This window comes from Lissotriton vulgaris, chromosome 4_1 (genome assembly GCF_964263255.1).
Source record: "Lissotriton vulgaris chromosome 4_1, aLisVul1.2, whole genome shotgun sequence".
NCBI classification, from domain to species: Eukaryota; Metazoa; Chordata; class Amphibia; order Caudata; family Salamandridae; genus Lissotriton; species Lissotriton vulgaris.
This window is the reverse complement of record NC_141691.1, coordinates 1,356,887,693-1,356,909,180: the sequence shown is the minus strand read 5'-3', so window position 1 is coordinate 1,356,909,180 and position 21,488 is coordinate 1,356,887,693. Positions and strand designations below refer to the sequence as shown.

The window sequence follows — 21,488 nt, the reverse complement described above, 5'->3', positions numbered from 1 at the left end:
AGCACCTTAAAAAGATTCACACATTAACATGTAAATTGCACGAATAAAGAAATATATATCTAAGAAATAGTTTTCAGAGAGAAATTTATCTCCATTTGATGATTGTGAATCCCCTAGAAACAAAGGCCTATTCAGCTATACGTAGAATAGCATTTTCATTTTGTTATTAGCCTACTTGAATTATTAATTTTAAGATCACAATGTACCTTCCCTATGAACATTTTAACAGAGAAAACTGCACTATAACAAACATTTGGACTGAAGCAATACTATCTGGGTATTTTATTGTACAGACATACACAGCTTCTCCAAACATGGTGGGCTCCTGAAGTTATATTTTCCTCGATGGAATGGTGACCCTTAGTGAAGTGCCCCATATTATTACAATGAGAAGAAGAGCTGTGAAGATGTAATACTATGCACTACATAAGTATAGCTCACTGGAGTTATAGAGAATATGAGAATATATATATATATATATAGTATACCACTACTCTAGCACAACAATATTGAATTGTTAAGTGTGACTATGATAAAACTATTTCATTAATGTGTTGCAGTGGAAGTGAGGTGTAGCCTTTAATGCAGATTGAACACAAAGGGATTTTTTCAAATCACATGCATTGCTTCTTTGTGCTGCAAGAGCTGCTTATTTGATGATTACAATGCATACCTGAGTAATTTGCACCTTTATTATGAATATTGCCTGACACCTTCACCCAAATGCAGTGGGTTACAAAGGCAGAATAAAAGTGTGGAATATTGTTAGAAAAATGTGGGAATAAAATACAGGGCCACATTATATTCCACCACATTCTGGGTTGAATTGCTGCAAGAGATGGAATTTGAGGAGGAAGTATCACAGGGCAAAGGAGAGAAAACTGCTGTCAAAATGTAATAGCGAATGTGGGGTATCTCGACTGATCATATCCTGAAGGAACAGACAGTTAGATCCATTGATAGCTTCTTCTATCACCATGTAGTATGGAAAAAACAATTTAATTACTCTGTTGGTATGGTGCTGTAGATCAAGTTAAACTTAACTATCTTTGCCAGTGGTTGCAGTTGATCCCCTTATAGATAGGATCAATGTCTAAGCCAGATTATTCTGCTCTCAAAGAATGCCTTGTCACTTTTTTCACCTCTCTTCTCTTCTTCTCTTGGCCTTCTTAGATAGGACACCATTAAAAATTAAATTACATCACAAAGAACAACATGTGAATTATGCTTTTTGGAGGAATAGTGCTTATTATAATGAATTATTTTTAGTTTATAGAGATTTTTTTAAACTGGGAACATGTTTCTAAGGCTTAGAGGGTGAGATGATAATGGCAAAAGGATTGAGCAGCCAACCTGAGAAGCAAATAAAGGGTAAAAAGCAATCAAAAATAGGAAAAGGGGTAATGAGCAAGATTGAGATGAAAATGACTGGTTTTTAAGGAGTACACAACAACCACATGGCAAGAAAGGAACACAGACAGTGAAGAGCAAAACTCAAGTACTTTGAAAGCGAGAGCTTTGGGTTTATACTGGACAGGGTGAAAGGTAATAGTGGGTGAGAAGATTTGTTAGGGGGACATTTGAGATCCCTCCTTACAGAGACATCCTACTTGAAAGCCCAAATATAATGATTTCAGGGGAATATGGTGGCAAGTGGAGCCTGAGGTCATTGGGATAGCACCACGTTAACTGACGTGGCTCTGCAAAGACAACGCATCTAAATCCAGTTTTAAAAGGTCTATGACCAAAAGCAAGCTTATAATATGGAATCAATTATCAAAGTAGAAGAAATTAGACTAATCATTAAAAATTGTTCATAGAAAAGAAACATACAATTGAGGGCCTCATATTACAAAGTATCAAATCTAAGAACCTACTTTCACAGATTTAGAACAGGTTGCCTTCCCTGCTTGTTCTTCTAAAATGGCCAGGTACTACATTCTGTTCAATAAAAATGGGCAAATAAATTGAGGCATCTACATTGAAGATGATCTGATAAGGAACGCCATATGAATTCATATGTATTTGATGCATAGAACTAGTACATGTGCTGATGTATAGTTCTCATAGGGAAACTGTTCTTTAAGAGCATGAGTTTTTGGTTTTGGCTTTGAGGATTCAGAGGTCTAAATATTTTTCACATTTAGAGGGACTGCCCAAAATGAATCCAAGTTTAGGATGATAAAATCAAGTTTAGATAGAACAACAATATCTATTCATCAGTTGCTCAAAGCCTCAGATTTGCTAATCCTAAGCGTTCCAGCATCTTCATTCAGTAATGCCCCTAGGCAAATGCCTCATTATGTAACTCCCCAAAGCTGCACTAGTCCCAATAGCTGAAATCCAGAGAAATTAGAAGGATTCTGACCAAAACAATTCTCTAATTATATATGCAGACGTAAGCTAATGAAAATAACTCATAGTCTAATGGCATGGTTGGTAATATAGTTGCAATTTTTAACCTATGACATGGACCAAAACTATAATCTTCAATGCTGTCTCAGTTTAGATTAAGGGGATTTATATAATTTCCGTGTTGTCCTTCTGAACTGAAAGAGCCAATTAGATGGATTCAGACTTGAGTTTTATGGTACATCTTTGCAAATCAGATGTATATTTAAAATCCCCTGTAAAGCACTCTATTTCAAGTACACCTTATTCAGACATGCTGACTTAGGACTTAAAGATGGAAGGTATGGGAAAACGTTTGATCCTCCAAGTGCAGGGCAATAATGTTACTGTTATGGCATATTGCTTTTTAGCGTATAACATTGATAACTTGTTGGTGTTTTTTTTTTTAGTATTCTACTTTTTACGTGTGGATACTTAATACAATATTTTTTTGATACTAAAGACTACAAATCTAGCCAGCAACGCTTATCGACTTACTATTGTAGTGTCTTTTGTAATCAGACAGCAACAAAAGGTTTTTGAACACAGTTTGAAGTAATTTTGCCTACTAGTATGGACAGTCAATGAGATCCCAAAGGCAAAGGTAAACTAGACTTACAAAAACATCTGGCTTTCAACTGATGCTTGGTTTGATTTAGGGTGATGCACTTTTAGAATACTTGTTTCAACATTTTCAATGATTTTGAGGAGCACACGCTTTGAGATATACTTAATTAAATACAACTTCTGATATATAAGCCAGTAGAAAAGACAAGCTACTGGTCAGAATCCACACATTCTCCCTAATGGTTCTTTGTTCAGTTACTGCCCACCGAATCAAAACACAGATAGAAACTGTGAGTGCTAGGTTTTGATGGGAAACATCCAATGTTTTCCCTCCCACGTTTCAGGTAAAAGCTGAAAATTTCATAATCTATAAGTAGTAAAATCATAAACATGACAGTTTTATTAAAAAAACAAATTGCCTATTTACTGAGGTTGTATGCACTGAATGCAAAATATTTAGCTTTAGAAAGAAAAAAGATAATTAATTTCAGTTTCGGCTGCATTATTGTCTAAGCCTTGACATTCCACAGGCAAGAGAAACTCTTTGAATGGAGAATGTGGATGTGACGGAAATTTTCTGGCATTACATCTAACAATATTTGACCAATTTTAACAATTCGAATATCAGCGGGGCAACAGCATTCTTGTGGAATGGAGGTTACTTGGGTGATAATGTATGAACCACTGAAGAGATATTTATGTAAAGCAGCATAAACTGACATTGTGTTGTAGTAAAATGGTAATCTGTCCTGTTGCACCCAAGAGGATAGAACTACATTGGTTGCTCTTTCACTTCGACAGTAAGCCTAGTAGTTATCATGTTCAACTGCAGTTTGTTCTGACAGTTATATACTTTGATGAGCTTTAAACCCTCAAATCTCACATAATTGTGAGTGATCACAGCAAACCCTGCCGAATTGATATTACAAGTCCTGAAAGTTTAGAACTCCCTTCCCTATGCTTCAATAGTGTGAAGTGAGTCCTTGAAATTCAGTAGTGTTTAGCATACTTATTACAATTTAGAAATGCAAAAGTAACTCCTTGCTCATTTTACCCCTTGTTAATACATGCTGTTCTTCTTCAAAACCACACATACACACAGGGCTATATTTAAATTCATGTGTATCCCTTTTCTACCTCAGCACTGTTTCTGATGTGGATGTACTAGTCACTCAATAGATAAATAGATAAATAAGTATATAGGAAATATCTGAGTGTTGGAAGACAGCGAACAGCATTTTCATGGTTGATCAAATAATGTAGGAATGATGTGAAGAAGTTGGCTGTTGCTTAGTCTCTAAACCCTTGATTCTTGGGACAACTAAATGGTTGAAGAGATTGGGAAATGGCATTTTTCATTGGGAACAAATTGTCAAATGTTTAAAAAGTGAAAAATATTTGAAAGAACAGGATGAAATATGTGATAATATTCACGAATGAATTATAAGTCTTTCAAGAGTAGGCTTGTAATGGACACTAAAATTTAAAGCAGTAGGAAATGAGTTGGTGATGAGCAAGAGTATTCGAAGTATGAGGAAAAAGAGAACACATGAAAGAAGAGGAAATCACAGAGGGGAAATAGGACGTATAAGAGGTAGACATGTCATAAATGGTGTGTGGAATGCAAGGGGGCACATAAGTAATATCTGCAGTTTAAAGAAGAGAGACACAAGGAAAAACTGGGAAAGAGAACAGCGAAGATAAACATGTTCAGACTTTTCATTATGCTGATGAACAGTATTTTTCTTTCTCCTTCTCTCTTTCTTCCATCACATGGAGGTGCATATTTTTTTAATACACACGCCCATGGGTCTTACAAATATTAAGCAACTGCAAGAGCGGCTTTCTCTCCTCCCTCACCCACTCATTAACCTATGGCACTTTTCGGCAAACGATTGAATATAGGTGAAATACTTAAATGGCACTGTAGTACCACTGATATATTTATAAATTGAACATGTAATCATGTTTTGTACTTATTTTCATACAGCAATGCTTGTTTTCAGTTACAATATGAAGATTATGACCTTGGTTTCTTTAAATAGGTAGTTTTGTCATTTTTGTTTGTGCTTATTAACTTGATTTTTAGGGGGCGTGCCCTGGTTTATTTTAAACCTTGTTTATTGTTATTCCACTACACAGTGGTTATGGTCAGGTGTTTTAAGTGCTATAGTGCCAATGGCAATAGATGTTACAAAGTTACAGTGCTAGCTTTTGTACAGAAATAGCTAATTCACCACTAACTGCCTATCTCCCAATGAATTCGCCACTTGTTGCAGCGATTTTGTTTTTACCACCTGTAAAGTACACATCTCTTATAGCTTATCTTATATTACCGTTCAGCTACCTTGAAAATGTTGCATATTCTGCTTATTATCCTTCTGTTCCCTTTAGAATATGAGCAGAACTACCAGGGTGTTAAAAGTAAGCATTTTGTATGTTTCTTTTCCACAGAAGTATATATAACGCTGGGCAAAAAAAACATACTTTGAGAAGTTTAGTACTCTGCGTCAGAGTCTTATGTGCATGGTCTCTACCGAACATTCCCTGATCGACTCTTATGGAAGTCAAATTATTAAAATGCCATTCCACGCCGTGCCCACCCTACCAACAAAATGAATGTTTACTTCTAAGGCATTTTGTGAAGACAGTTCCTGAGAAGTGAACCGGGGGCCTTGTTCTCCTCTTCACCCGACTCTCCCCAAATCAGTGTATTGTATAGCAATCATTGCACCTTGGGACTCTTTTTTGTGGCTGTTTATTTGTGGAAGTGGAGGTTGAGAAAGGCTCCTTTCCTGTATTTGCTCCTGTATTTGTGAGGTGATTACCAGGTTCAATGGTGTTTTCTGTGCTTCCTTAATTTTCTTGGTAACACCTCCTAGAATGTGCAAGTAAATTGAAATTGTGCTTTATACAATAATATGGTGCAAATGTGGATTTGTTTTCATTTAACAGAGAAATCAAGAACTAATAGGTAGTTTTCCCAAACTGTCATTCACAAAAGACATTTCCCCTCTTATATTTCAAGATAGCTTTTGACAAAAATATAAAGAGAAAGCATAACTCAGCAGTATGTGCAGGTGAAAACATTATGCGATTAACGTAGCATGAAAGAAAATTAGAATTTCACCCTTACCTGTGAAATGTGTTTTTGTACCACTGACAGGCAACAAAGAAAGTGTAAAGAAGTGCTGCACCTCCACTTTGAAATAGATAGATTGCAAGTCGAAAAAGTGAAACTTGTGAAGCCAATTGCTCAACTCTTCATGCTGGAAATGTGAGGTGATGTGGACCATTCTAAATAAGCATTATGCTGGCACAGCTTTGCATTTTTTTAAATCCAGATCCAATCAATGGTATATTGCAGTTTCTCCAGACTCTGCAGTGCTCACAGAGAGACTGTAATTCTCTCAAACCAAAACAAGGAGTTATTCATAGCACACACAAAATAGATATTTTCTTTGACTCCACCAGACTACCCCAAACTAGAAATGTTTGGATACAACCTGTGTTTGTACCAACCATAGCCTCGCAAATGCATCAAACAGGCCGCCTAGAGAGCACTTCTAAAGGTAGAAGGTAAATTTGGCAGCACAATAGCATTGTAGAATGTACAAACCCTTTTTTGAAAGGCACACATGGTGATAAAATATTTCCAAGAAAGACTTGCTCTTCACAAAGAGCTATCTGTGAAAATCATTTCATGGGTAACCTAAAACATTATGGGCTAGATGTAGGTAATTGACATGTACCGATTCGAAAATACCGAATTTTACTGATTCGGTATTTTCGAATCAGTAAATGCTATGTAGATAATAATTCGGTAAAAAATACTGAATCGGTAATTGCCGATTCGGTAAAATAGCGAAAGAGTCAAGGGTGGCAGGGTGTCACTTTGACACCCTGTTGCACCCCTGAATAGTGCTTGTGTGCACATGTGGCACACATACATGCCCTAAGGGCATGTATGTCTGTCACATTGCACAGGTGTGAATGCACTGATTTGCATTTACAGAGGTATTCGTTATTTACCACCAACTAATAGTTGGTGGTAAATAACAAATCCTTAAAACACAGAAGCACTCTTTGAAGTCCTTCCTACATGTCATTTACCGATTCCGAATTTCACGGAATTCAACACTAGGACGCTGTATTTCTGACACCGTTTAGAAGAAGCAGCCTTCCGATCTTGTCTTTCTTGTGCGGGGGACCACTGCGTAGGAGAGCTGGGCTGCTCGTATGGTTCTTTGGGTTGCATGGAATTTGAGTTGGCTGTTCAGGTATGCTGGTTCGGTGCCATGGAGGGCCTTGTGTGCATGGGTGTGTATCTTGAAGGTGATTCTTGCTTCGACGGGGAGCCAGTGGAGTGTGCCCAGGTGCTGGGAGATGTGGCAGTGTTTTGGCAGGTTGAGGATCAGTCTTGCGGCGGCATTCTGGATGTTCTGTAGCTTGCGGGTAAGGTTTTTGTTTATTACGGGTTGCATTGCCGTAGTTGAGTCTGCTTGTGACCAGGGCATGAGTGACGGCCTTTCTGTGTTCAAGGGGGATCATTTGAACGTCTTATGAAGGAGGTGGAGGGTGTGGAAGCAGGAAGACGAGACAGAGATGATCTGGTGGTCCATTTTGAGCTCGGAGTCCAGGATGATTCCCAGGTTGCGTGTGTGGTCCGTGGGGGTTGGCGGCCTTGTCCTGAATTCCTGCGTCTTGGAATCTGCATATTAGGGTGTGATGAGAAACTGTGTTGAACGCCGCTGAGAGGTCAAGGAGGATGAGGGCTACTGTTTCTCTTTTGCCCAGTAATGTGCGGATGTTGTCTGTTGCAGCGAGGAGGGCGGTTTCCGTACTGTGGTTTTTTCTGAAGCCGGATTGGGAGGAGTCAAGAATGTTGTCCTCTTCGATGAAGGTGGCGAGCTGGCTGTTGATGGCTTTCTTGATGACTTTCACTGTGAACGGGAGCAGAGAGATGGGTCTGTAGTTTTTGAGGTCAGGGGAGTCCGCAGTGGGTTTTTTCAGGAGGGGGTTGTCCTCGGCGTGTTTCCAGTCGTCGGTGAATGAGGCCGCCGCCGGGGTGCGGTTGATGGTGTGGAGGAGCATGGATGCATTGGTGTTGGCGGCTCTGTTGACGATGTGGTGGGGCAGGGGTCCGTGGGAGCCCCTGAGTGGATTGACTTCATTGTCTTCAGTGTGTCTTCAGTGGTGAGGGCTGTCCAGTTGTCCATCGCTGGTTTCCAGGTGTCGGGGTGGTTGGTGAGGGTTCAGTGTGTTGGTTGTCTTCATCGAAGGTGCGGTTGATGGTGTGGCGGAGTATGTATGCTATGGTGTCGGCGACTCTGTTGAAGATGTGGCAGGGGTCCGTGGGGGCCCCTGAGTGGATTAACTTCATTGTCTTCAGAGTGCCTTCGGTGGTGAGGGCTGTCCAGTTGTCAATCGATGGTTTCTAGGTGTCAGGGTGGTTAGTGAGGGTTCAGTGTGTTGGTTGTCTTCGTCGAAGTTGTTGTAGATGCTCTTGATTTTGTGGTGGGAAAAGGTGCTGATTTTGTCACAGAGGTCTTGTGAGGGAGGGTTGTCAGTAGACTCGCTGGTGGGTTGGGCGAACACCTTGAAGATGTTGAAGAGTTCCTTGCTGTTGTTCGGTGGTAAACCATCTGGTGTGCCACCTTTTTATGGTGCACTATCAGTGCACCTCCTAAGGGCCTGTTTGGCTCTTCGTCAGCTTCCATAATATGGTGTGAACGCAAAGATTAAATAATTCTCTGATTTGCAAGGGGCCACACCCAATGTAAGTGAGGGAGCACCCTCTCAAGATAGAGCTGGTGCAACATGTGCGCTAGTGCTTTCAGTATTACAGAAGGGGCTGCACAAGCATCTGCGGCTCCTTCTGTAATACCATAGTGCCCAGGGTGCACAAAGCAGTCACAAAAACCTGTACCGACCCTAGGCACTATGTGTAATACAGCCCCTGATGGTGCATAGCATTAAACACTGTGTGTTGTGCATACATGCCTAGTATATACATCATACTCAGATTCAGTGCCCAGAGCCAACACATAAAACAAAAACAAAATCTGATGCCCCATAGGGCCACGCTGGATGAAGGCTCCAATTGTACCCACAACTGGATACTTGCAGAACAACTCTGAAGAGACCCAGATGCAGGCTCAAGATGGCTGGACATGTAAGGAGGCACCACTCTCGACAATCTGGTGATCTGTGGTTACTGTTGGCTTTCTTTTGGTGTCTCATTTGAAATTAATCAAAGGTGTACTTGAATGAAAGGTGACAAGCTTCGCATGCAAAGGATGGTAAGGCACTGTTATTAGTGTTGCATAGAGGGTGTTCCAGAATTTCCGGCATTGGACTTAGTTATGTCCTCCCAGTTTATGTCTTTTGTTTGAATTTCTGAAAAGTCTGTTTGACTCATAGTGGTGTGCCTTGTGTATGGTACAAAGCATTTAGAAATTTATGACAAACCCAGAGGCTCCCCTTATTTACAATTTCTCATTAATGTCACTTGTGCAGCAGCAAAACAACCAAATATCAGAATGCAAATGTCCAGGTGATTGAAACGTTGGCCAAAGCCTTTGAACAATCATCTCCAATCCATCCTCTTTTCTTGCTCCTCTTTCAGATGATGTCACACCTTATTCTTTCTATGTTACCATTGTTTTTGAAATTGCTTACCTTAACTTTTACTACATTCCCTAGTATTTTTATTATCCTAAATTCTTCTCTCGTTATAAGGGTATTTACGATTCACCTGTCCTAGTCTTCAATCTCACTGTCACCACAGCTCACAGACAGTATCTGAGTAGGTGGTGCACAAGCTGTAGGGGCCCCATGAATTTACTTGCCAGCTACCAACCTACCCTGCCTGTGACAAGGCCCTTTGAACTGGCATTGCCCAACTTGTCTGCTTGCCCCCTGAGTTCTGCCTCAAGGCCTGCGTCCTTTTAGTTGTCCGACCACAGGGAGGGCCTGATTCACAGAACTAACGTAAGACAAAATCCTAAACTTGCTACCATTTTGGTATTCACAGAAGGCACTTACTCATTGATGAGTAAGTGCCTTCTGTGAATACCAAAATGAGCAAGTGCCTTCTGTGAATACCAAAATGAGTAAGTGCCTTCTGTGAATACCAAAATGAGTAAGTGCCTTCTTTGAATACCAAAATGTTAGTAAGTTTAAGATTTTGTCTTAAGTTAGTTCTGTGAATCGAGCCCGGAGTTTCTACCTGCAGCAGAAATTTCCCAGTGTGCTGGGCCCCAGGGTTCTCCTCACCTGGTGTCCCTGTCAATGTCTAAAGCTGCTCTTCCACCAGCTCAGCAGCTTCAGATTGGCAGTGTTCTCATACAAGTGGGCAAGATGATACAGCAGGTATCAGCTATTAATTAGATTCCAGGAAAACATGATAAAGCCGCCTCCACCCCGTGCCGAACAGCATGATTCAAGCTCATGTCTGCATGGCTACAGTTAAATTACAGAATGGTGCCCGGCAGTGAGGTACAAGTGATGCAGTCAACCATGCAAGCATCTGTACTGTACAGTTAAGGAAGTTAATGGTACACCTGTAGTTATGGACACGCTTGTAGATTCAAAATGATTGTAGCCAGCTCTCTAAGGTTAGGAAAGGCAGGCAATATTATTTGGGCCCAATTTACCACCCCCCACACACACAAAATAAACTGTAAATGTATTCACACAGGCTTCCTCCATTGTTTGGAGTAAATTTTCAATTTTTTTAAGTCAAGAAAAGAATTCCTGGAAAGCTGTAGCAGTCGCAGGTTCTCATGAGAGCTCCTAAAATACTTTTGTGGGTTGCATTTATGAATATTGTGAAAGCATTTTGGAAGTGTAAATGAACCTATGCATGTTGATATGCAATTTTGAAATGCAATTAAACTTGTTAACAAAGATCTTTGGGGATATTTCAACAATTTCCAGAGGGTTCATGCCCTGAAAAGCACGGTGCCTGCGTCTGAGAGATTTGCTCACATGAATAGAAGTGCATATGCATAGATATTTTTGTACTGGGAAACCATGTTTATTTATTTTGTAGCTTTATATAATGCTAGACAATTCAAAAAACGTGAAATATAAGTTGAAATTACATACACAAATGGCCTTGTGAATAGGAGCCATGGTTTTCAGGACAAAACCATATCTCTGAGGCACCTGTGATCTCAGTCATCCTTTTTAGTAAGCGGCAGCATTAGTGCCAGGGCACGAGTCTGGAGTACTCAGTGTCCACCCACTATTTTCACAAGATGGACACCGTCCAGCCTGCCAAGTAGTTAGCGCCCACAGAAATATGTTGAACTTTCCTCAGTGTAAGTTCCAGACCCCGGGACATGTTCAGCAGTGCCTGTATGACTGCTTTCCATTCCCAGCAGCAACGTGCAGGTAGTGTGGTGGCTTATTTAGGTCTTGCTTAGGCAGAGTTTGCGCTGTCTGTTCCAGACATGCTGTATTCAGGTATGGACTTGAAGCTCCGCCCATTGTTCGACCATCTCTACAATTGCCTCTTCTTCCTTTCTTTTGTACATGATGGCTTTTGATTCATGAATAGGCTTACTAGTCCCTCCTTAGTACCTCACGCTCATCTGTTGTTATCCCCTATGAGGAAAGGGCCTATTACATGTGTCCTTACTCTCTAGCTTTCATTAGTAGTTAGGCAGCACTATTTAATTAATGCCTTTCACAACATGCTGTCCGAGTGCATAGCAATGGCTCCCGCTTATTTTATATGCAGCCCCACACAGCACCTGTGCTGCATTACTCTACAGCAGCTTCAGGAGGCCGGTGCTTTTAGTGCATGCCATAAAACTTAAAAGGATGCCGTGCTTCAGTTTTCAGCACAGAGTAAGCTTTTATCAAATGCGGCGGCCTGCCCTCCCGTTCTCTGTGTGGCTTGCCCACTTCCTTCGTTTTCCACTTCCTGTGCTTCCTTGCCCTCTCCCTCTCCCTTCCTTCTCTCACTGTCCTTGTTGTGTTTACTTGCCCTAACCATCCCCAATAACAAACAGGTATTTGCAATGCAATAGGTCTCGCTTTACTGAAAGTTTGAGCTATTGGAGTTGCATTATTATTTGCAACGCTAATAGTTCAAACATTCAGTAAAACGAGACTTATTGCGTTGCAAATGCTTCCTTTTCACCTCCAGCTGGCCGAAGTTAAGGGGCCATCAGCTGTCTTTTTGATCGAGTATCCTGACTGGAGGCTACCTGGAACTTCACACTTAGATGCAAATGGAAACAAAAGCACACAGCTTAGCTCATCACAGGTACCTAGGAAATGCATGCTTTTTACTTTGTTCAGTCTCTGTATGCAAGTGCATGCACTGTAAGAATGTCAGATGTCTTGGTTTGTACCCATATTTACAGAAATAATTTAAATAGCACTATTTTATTTCTTTTATGGCGCTACTCATCCCAAAGGAGGGTGTTAGAGCGCTTTATGTAGCACACGTTATCCATTGACAATAAATCATGTAAGTGTGCAAATCAATGTACAATATGTGTTACATGAGACAATGAGGAATGCAAGGAGCAGGAGTCACATGACCTTCATAGCTCACTGTGGTCTATTAGGAGGATTACAATTTATGAACTGCAAGTAACAAAAGGATCTGTGTTCAAAGAAGTAATCCACTTACCTAGCTACATAAAATAGAAATCTGTCATCTGCATGTTACATGATGTGCTTTGCAGCAGACACTTTAATCTTCTATACTACTTTGATTCAAATCTGTGACTACACAAAACACAGATTTCTCCAACAAATGTGTTAACTTCCAGAGTAATCTCGCCATTATTGTTATTCCCTGAGATTTACTGGGCACCTCTGTAGCAGATGCCTTAACCCAATAATATATTTTAAAATACAGACTTGGCAACCAGTTAAGCAGAACAGATCTACTACCATGCTTCTCTTTGTAGTCAATTTTTTTTTGTGGCAGAGTTTTAAAAAAAAACAAAATGTATTAGTTGAGGCCCAGATTTTGCGTCAGGATAGCGCCACTTTTTTGGCACAACCCCGACCCCAAATATCATTTGTTACATTTCATAATGCGCTTATATATACTCATGATGTACCTGATAAACTATGTGTGAGGTCGTAATATCTGATGTCACTTCTTGTGATGTCACTTCCAGTGAGGTTACTTCCAGTGATTCCACATACAATGTCATGCAATATGACGTCATGTGCTGTGATGGCACTTGTCATAAGGTCACTTGCATACTGCTTAACTTGGTCAGTCCCTCCTCTTCTTTTAATAGGACTTGTGCCCTGATTAGTGCTGCCCACTTCAGTGTGTAGAAGGAGGCCTTAGGCCCCAGAACGGGAACATATTGAGGGTAAGCATAGCCAATGCTTTTTCCAGTTCTTCCTGTTTCAGAAGTCGAAACTAAGCTGGTTGCCAAACCAAAGCAGATTTAGAAATGGAGAAGACTTCAGGAAGACTGCAGATTTTCCAGCATGAAGAGGCAACATATGGCTTCACAGTCTTTACTTGTTATTGCGAACAGCAGTTTTCAGGCTCTGAACCATGCACAGTCTAACAATGCTAGGATCAGTATTCCACTGGTACAGAAGAGCTGCAGATGCCCACCTTTGATATGCATGTCTATTCCGCCCGAATATAATCATTGAAAGCAATATAGAGACACAAGGATTACCATATATGTAGCATCATACCTTCTTATCGAGCGGATCCATCTGTTTCCAATTGTTGGCTTTTAACTGGTGAAGTTCGTCAAATTTCATACTGATGTTTTCAATGGAGAGTTGCAGCATATCCCAGAAACCTGCCAAATCTTGCGAAGTGGGCCTCGGGTGGGCGTTGGGATTCTGCAAGGTAAACAGTGCCCATGAAATGCATAGGGTGATTCTCCAATAGCAAGGGCAAACATTCATATTACGGATGGACCCTGCTGGGCTGAATGACTACTGTTTTCACAGAGGAAAAGCAATAAGGCGAATTTCCGCACTGTACAAAAGGTCTATATGTTGCTTATACAAGTAGTTTCTAAACAGTTCCTGGGGCTTAAACGCTAAAAAATCAAAGAAAGTTCTGTCAAATCACAAAATGGCAGCTTTAAAAACAGCAACTGCCAACAGCTGATATCACTAGTAAATCACAAGGCTGACTCTGTGGTAATCCCCAATTGTGGTTGTGCTGAAAAAGATTGAAGAAGGAAGTACCCGACTCTGTGTAAATATGCGCCTACCCAAGACTGCAATCAAAACACAATGACACAGTGCACACAAAAACTACATAACTGATTAAATTAATGCGGCAGAAATATTATAAAAACTTAATCTGGTCAACAGCTATCACAAGTTACTATTACATTGATATTTCAGATGCAACACAGAATTACAGTCACTGTACTACTGTAGGATATGTAGTATCACTCAAAAATTAGAACAAAGCTCTGAGACGAATCTGCCCGGCATTACAAGATGAATTTGGCAAACTGACATTTATGTCATAAATACTAGGTCTACGACAGGTGCAAAGACATTGACAACATCAAAGCATTAAGCACACCCCTGCTCCCATAAATGGCAGCACAACACTTTCATCCTTGTATATGACCAGCCACTCTGTCAGCCAAGTCAGCAACTCCTGTGTTAACTAAGCAAACCAAAACACAATTTCACTGTGTCTTCTATTAAGGAAATATCACTTAAATGTACTAAGGTATATGTCTGGATACTGAACACAAAGGCAAGCTTTGACCTTTGACTATCAACAGATCTCACTGTTAGGGCAAGCCTTGTAGGCCTAAGAACAATACTTTCTCCATATTGTCACAGCTGGAGCCCCAGGCAACTTTTCTCTTCTTGAGGACTGTACACCCTCTATTATTAACAGGAGGCAAGAGCAACTTGGGAAATCTCACTATTGAAGCTCTGAACATTGTTTAGCATTCGCTCTCACCTCACTGAGCACATACCTGGAGTAGAGCCGAGTTAATTTAATTATGTTAATCCTGATTCCCATTGGAACTTCTAATCCGCACAACTGAGCTGAGGTTAGTGATAAACACTGTCATCGACAGAGATGTTTGTGAAGCACCATGCAGGGAGAACTGATGAACTGGTTTCTGAACCTAGTGTTTTGGGAAGGCCATCAGCCAGGAGGTTAGTTGGGTGAGAGAAATTCCTTCATGCTCTTTGAGCTATCAGAACCCCAAAAAAACACCACTACTCCACTTGCATAACTGCAGCAAACTGCCCTTCTGAAGAACTCCATACAATTCTAACAGAATTCTGCAATCCAAAGTGCCAAAACACAGAAACACCATGATCAGAAGACTTCTCTGACAAAATATCTAATGAACTGATCTAAAAAATTCAAAATATTGAAAATGACCATAAGGAGAGCACAGACAACACCACAACAACACATGACCTAACCACCATAGAATGGGACAACAATAATCATCCATCAATACATACTTGTAATACCCTGTCACAAAAGATTTCCTCAATATTATCACTACTTCCAAACCATCAGGATCACCTCCAAAACGTTAAAGATATCCTTCGCTCAACCACTGCAGGAGAGCTAGTCAGATGCCTACTCAATAAATCCCTGGAACTTCGTTCATTCCCACCTGAGCTTAAAACCTCCTATATTAGACCTCACCTCCGGAAGAAAAAGCTTGTCCTATCCGACCCAACATAGTAGAGGCCTCTAACAAACGGACTCCTACAAAGACTTCACGATCGCTGAATCCTTGAAAATGCTCTAAAATTGAATGATTCTTATCTCATAGACACAGTGTAGCAGACCTACTACCTTTCACGTCACCTCCTCACACACAACACTGTGGTGTTCCTCAGAGGTTCATCATATCCCCTCTATTATTCAACATCTGCCTTTAACCCCCTTAGCAAATCTGATTGAATTATCGCCTGTTACAACTAAGCAGACAACACCCAAATCCTTTTTTAAATGAATAACACCAAAGACCCCTACAATTCACAACTTGACGACTGCCTTTATGCCTTAACCCCTTCACTGCTGGCCCGTTTCCGCCCCTGTACTGTAAACAAATGAACAGGGGCGGGCCATGACGAACCCCAGCCGTCATCAGCACACGAGCACCGTAGTGCATGACGGCTGGGGTTCGTCATCAGCATGCAAGGGGTTAAACACATATATGATAAATAACCATCCAAAGCTCAATATCGGAATGACAAATTATGACCTGTGGACAATGGAAAAAGGACCAGCCTTCTGCCATATGGCCTAAAGAGCTTGAAGCTACTCTAACATCAAGAGAAGTTAAAAGGCTAGGACTCACCATGGATTTAGACTGATCCTTAATACTGCATATTAACAATGTCACAAAGAGTGCTCTCTACACAAAGAAAACGCTACATCGCATCTTCCCATATCTTGCATTCCAATGGAAACTACAAGCCATCCTCACCCTTGTAACCTGCAAGCTTGAGTATGCCAAAAGCCTACACCATAGTGCACTCGTATTCATCATACACAAAATAGTTCGAATCAAAAATACTGCTCCAAGGCTTCTTCTCCGCATTCACATAAGAGAATGCATGACTCCAGTCTTGCAATCGCTTCACTGGCATTTAGCTAGTAGGGCAATGTTCAAGGCACTCTGCTTTGTCCACAGAACTTTCCAAAGAGAAGGACAGCTGTACAAGTTAAATTCAAGGAATACAAAACAAACAGAACCCTGTGCTCCAGGCTTGCACAACTTATCATCATACCACCTTATCATAAGATTCTGTAGAAGGCATTACTTTCTCAGGCAAATCACCAAGCTTTGAAAAGCACTACCAGCCAACATTAGAAGCACCAAGGAGCGTATACACTTTCGGAGACTGTTGAAAACATGGCTATTTCCTAGATAGCTGCACCATCCACCTCCTAGCAAAAAAACCCAGAAAATGGTAGCACCCTCAAGCGCAATCCTCAGCTTATAACCCACAAATTGGAAATAACTCAAACTGCTTTCGATATGCAGGTAAGCTAAGGAGGGCTGACCTATGGTTGGCCTTAGCATTATATAGTTATGTAGTTGCATATATAACAGTTATGGTCCACAGTAATACTAGACCATGGGTACTCCCAAACTTTCTCTCGGGGGCCAAATTTACAGTGCGGTTTATGTCCGAGGGCCGCACCAGTGGGGGCGGGGTCAGTGGGGAGGGGGCGGGGCTAGAGCAACAAACAAAACTGTGACCATAAGGTTGATCACAGGTCCCTGCAGCGGACGCCTTCGTACACTGAGCCACCAGACCCGGCATACACACATCTCTCTCTCTCTCTCTCTCTTCATATATATATATACATATATATATATATATATATATATATATATATATACAGACACACACACACACAGCCGCACCCGAGCACTTCACAGGTCTTTAAAAAGACCATTTGCATGTTAATGAGGCTTTGTTTAATTTCACCTCTTCTTTGGCCCCTGCAGCTCCACTGTGGCTATCACTGGAATCACCCGGCGATCGGCCCCCACAGAGCAACAGAGTCTCTTAGTCTCGCGCTGCAGCAACCAGCAGTGTTTGAAGACACTATTACATTTTTTTTTTTTTAAATGCACGGGTACGATGTCTGCAAGGTCCGCGGGCCGTCAAGGAAGGCTTACCGGGCCGTACTATGAGTACCTGTGACTTAGACCATAATACGCAGCTGTCAGCAGGAAATTCAAACGTATGCCTCTTAAATTCACATAATACATATCTGCTATGAGGTTTGTTCATCACCAGCACTGTAGAGTCACAAAACCAAAGATCACCAAATGAACATGCATGGAATAACAGAAAAGATCTGTCACACATTGCTGAACAATTCAAAAGACTTTAGTATAGTCCACCACTGCAGGTCCCAAATATCGATACAATCTGACCGCTTCTTTACATCTCAAAAAGACACTCAGATATGGGATGATAATAAAATGCCAAATCCAGCTGATCCCTTCAGTTCTCTCTCTCACGCCAACTATGCTAGCTCAGGACAACAGCAATACACTAAATCTCAGATGGCGCAGTAACCATAAAAGAATCTGTAGAGCGGTTTAAAGATGCCAAAACACTGAAAACCATAAAACTGGGTGTCTGTCTCTCACACGTCATCATCCACCATACTACTGGGCACTGTGTCCCATAACATGATAACCGCACCTCTGTGATCATCACGCACGACGTGGAAACACTTCTCACATAAGATCAAAAGAAAACCGACATCCTTCTTAGTACACACTGTACACAGTGCACCATGCTACCCCCATAGGCAAGTGCTTCAGTGCCCCATAAAGGGATAGTAAGCACTATATGAATGGTACAATGCAATAAGTCATTCCTACTTTTGAACCAAGCAATACGACTCCTCATTTTTAGTCTGGCACTGCATTATAATTGCATCCACCTTAGGTTGCTTCCTGAATGACGTGTCACCACTGAAGACCAAGTGTGTGATACATGGGCTAGTCAAAACATTGACAATTTTACAAATCGCTCTATCATCCTATAATCACGTAGTGATATTTGAACATGCTCTTCTGTAATTACAATGGCTCCCCATCAAAAAAAAAAAGTTCTTCGGACAAACTTGTTTATGCATTGTTTTTTAATTGACCTTGTCGTTCTCACTTATTTAATAGCTTAAGCCCCGAGCACCTGAAATATATGTAACACTTGCAAACTTTTTGTTGTTCCTGGATTTTTTAAATTAAAATACAATTCTATGATAAATTTTACAGTGTGTTGTATGATCATTTTCTATGTTGACTTTGAAAGCAACCGAGATAAATGATCTTATCTAGCCTGATTGAACATAGGAGGCAGCGTTACATACCCATGAATCACAAGCACCATCTAGAGTTAATCCATATTGTTTCATGTAAAGAACGGGCAAGAGAAAGAGAAGCACAGTATTCAAGAATTCAAAAAGGAGATCGGGTCCTTGTTTGTTGAGAAGAAAGGGAAGAAATCTGACCCTCGATACGAGAAGACTTCTTTACATGTAGTTGCCCAGAAAGAATCTATGGCCATGGCCAAGACCAAAGGATGTCAGTTGGCCTGAAACAATTTTCATTTCAAAAAGTTAGTGGTGGCAACAGATAATGTGGATATCCGTTATCTTGAAAAAGATACACCAACATTGGGACTTAATTACCCGACCATCTCTACATAGACTGAGATGACCAATGGCAACCAGGATCACAAAACCTCAGAACTAATGTAAAAGACTCTACTTATTGAGGAATGGCAGGTCTTTGTCAAGTAGAGGGAGATGTCTTGTAGTTAAAATTGATGAGCCGTAGAACCCACACGACAAAACGTCCATCAAGCTGGAAGGGAAACAGTCAAGTAGCCATTCTATGGCAGAGCAGCCCAGGGGCAGCATGCTGGGAGGTAGATTCTCCCTAGAGTAGATTAACATTTGCAAGAAAGATTATTAAACACGAGATAAAAGATAAAAGATGACTGTCTCCGAGTCATCTTTCCTGATATTTAGTACATATTTCCTGTAGCATATCTGAATTGAAGAAGCTGGTATCACCCATACTCCGCATCGGAGACAATATGGAGGTGCCAGCAGCATATTTGAGATGTTCATGTGAAAATGGAAATCTAAAACAGATTAGTAATGGCAGAAATTTAAAGCCATTACCATCATCTTCAAATGGAACTTGACATATAATTCAAGATGAGCCGTGTGAATCTGAGATTCTCTCTTTTTTTTTCTTTGTTTTTTTTTGGAAAACCTTTATTTAACATTTGCACTCATATACAAACCTGGGCCTACAACCCCCAGGGCTGGCCGCTAAGCAGTTCAGTACAATATCACAATCAGTTCCAGTGCAATTGTCCCTGGGGAGCATAGTAACTCAAATTACCAAGCACAGCGACAACAGGATAGGAGGTTTTCATTTTTCAATATAAAATAGAAAGGATCAGGTATCGTACAGTGTCTCGGACCACAAAAATGGGGGCGAACAGAAAAACGATGTGTCCATACCAAGTTCGCTACCATGGATCAACGGCGTTTAGACATGCGACATCAGGATAAACAGCACATTATTAATATCCACACCGTCATTATTGTCCGCCCCCCAGCACCAAGGCCCCGGGGAGGTCAAGGCACAGGTGTAGAGATGAGGATGCAAAGAAAGCCGAACCCACTACACTAACCCGGCAAAGAAAAGGAAAGAAAGGTTAGAGAAGAGAAGAAGAAAAAGAGGCCATAGAACAAAGATAAAAAACGAAATACCCACCCCCACGCCCCCCACCCTGCACCCCTGCAAATGACTACGGCCACCCCCCACGCAGCATGCCTGTCGCCCAGCAACCAGAGCCCGAAATATAGAAGAAAGGGAAAGAAAAGAAAGGAAAAGAAACCCCACTCGAGAGGGAAAATCGGAGGAGGGCATAATACTACGGACTCCCGGTCTCCTTCCCCCAACATAGCCAACCCTGCCCCGGAATCCGTTAGGACAGTAAATAAATCCCGTCAACCATAATTCCACAACGAGAAACCCAGACAAGAATCTCAACCCTGGCCCCTTCGATCAAATGTACCGAGATCGGTAATTAAGGGAAGTCCTTTACACACAATGTCACATAAGTCGGCAGAACAGGAGCGCATAGATGTAGGTTGCTGGTACCACTGTCGCCCCTCCCCATCTCCGAGGCCGAGCTTCGTCCCATCCGCCATCTTGAAAGACCGGTGGAGGAGGGAAATCGACACAGTCCAAAACAGCATACAGTACAAAGTAGATGATTCCTTAGTGGGGACATGTAAATGTTCTGAAGGGTGCAGAATCGAAGGTTTCAACGGTTCAGTTGGGTGTCCAGGCACATTCCAGTCCGGTAAATCCACCACAATAGGGGCAAACACTGTTTCCACCGCCGGGTCTAAATACACCTCCGAAGCATCCATTGCAAAGTGGGCTGGCCGCCGGGTCATAAGCGTCGAGTCAGGGTCCGGTCTCGAGCCTGTGACTTCATCCATCGCGGACAACAAGTCGCGAGTCCGGGCTTTGATAGTGCCCCGAAGCGCCATAAGTGCCTCCAGCACCGCCAACAAAGACGGGCCAGGTCGAACCCGCTCCGTTAAACTTATTCTGTCCTCAGGCATGGTGGTCCCCACGGAGAGGCGCCTTCTCCGGGGCAAGGTTAGGCGGAGCAGGAATAAGCTGGGAGGGAACGGCGGTAAGTGAGCAGTGGTACCGACCCGGGGGAATCGGCGATGTGAATGCCGGATCCCCGGTCAGGGACCCTCACAATACAGTACCGCGCGTCACTCGTCGCCTCACATGCTATAGGGCACCAGGCAGCTGATGGTAGCAAAACAATCGAGAAAAAAGTTCGAGTGAACCAGAGACCGGGCCCAACCGCATTCAGCAGCCCGTTGTTGTTCAGCTCGGACCCGGCAGGGCCAGCACTAGAGATCCCGGCTTCCCAGGTGGGTTAGGCCTCAGTACGTTCTTCGACGTATCTTCGCTCCACGACGGCGGAAAAGC

General features: G+C 41.8%; 1 protein-coding gene across 1 annotated transcript in view; it reads right to left on the bottom strand.

The window, feature by feature from the left end:
* The window catches only part of DLGAP1 (DLG associated protein 1), a 621,409-nt gene that overhangs the window by 9,053 nt on the left and 590,868 nt on the right, over positions 1-21,488 (bottom strand). The window contains exon 9 of the mRNA XM_086965589.1: positions 13,654-13,806. Within this exon, the coding sequence (XP_086821715.1) occupies positions 13,654-13,806 (153 nt within the window). The remainder of the gene's footprint in view (positions 1-13,653; positions 13,807-21,488) is intronic.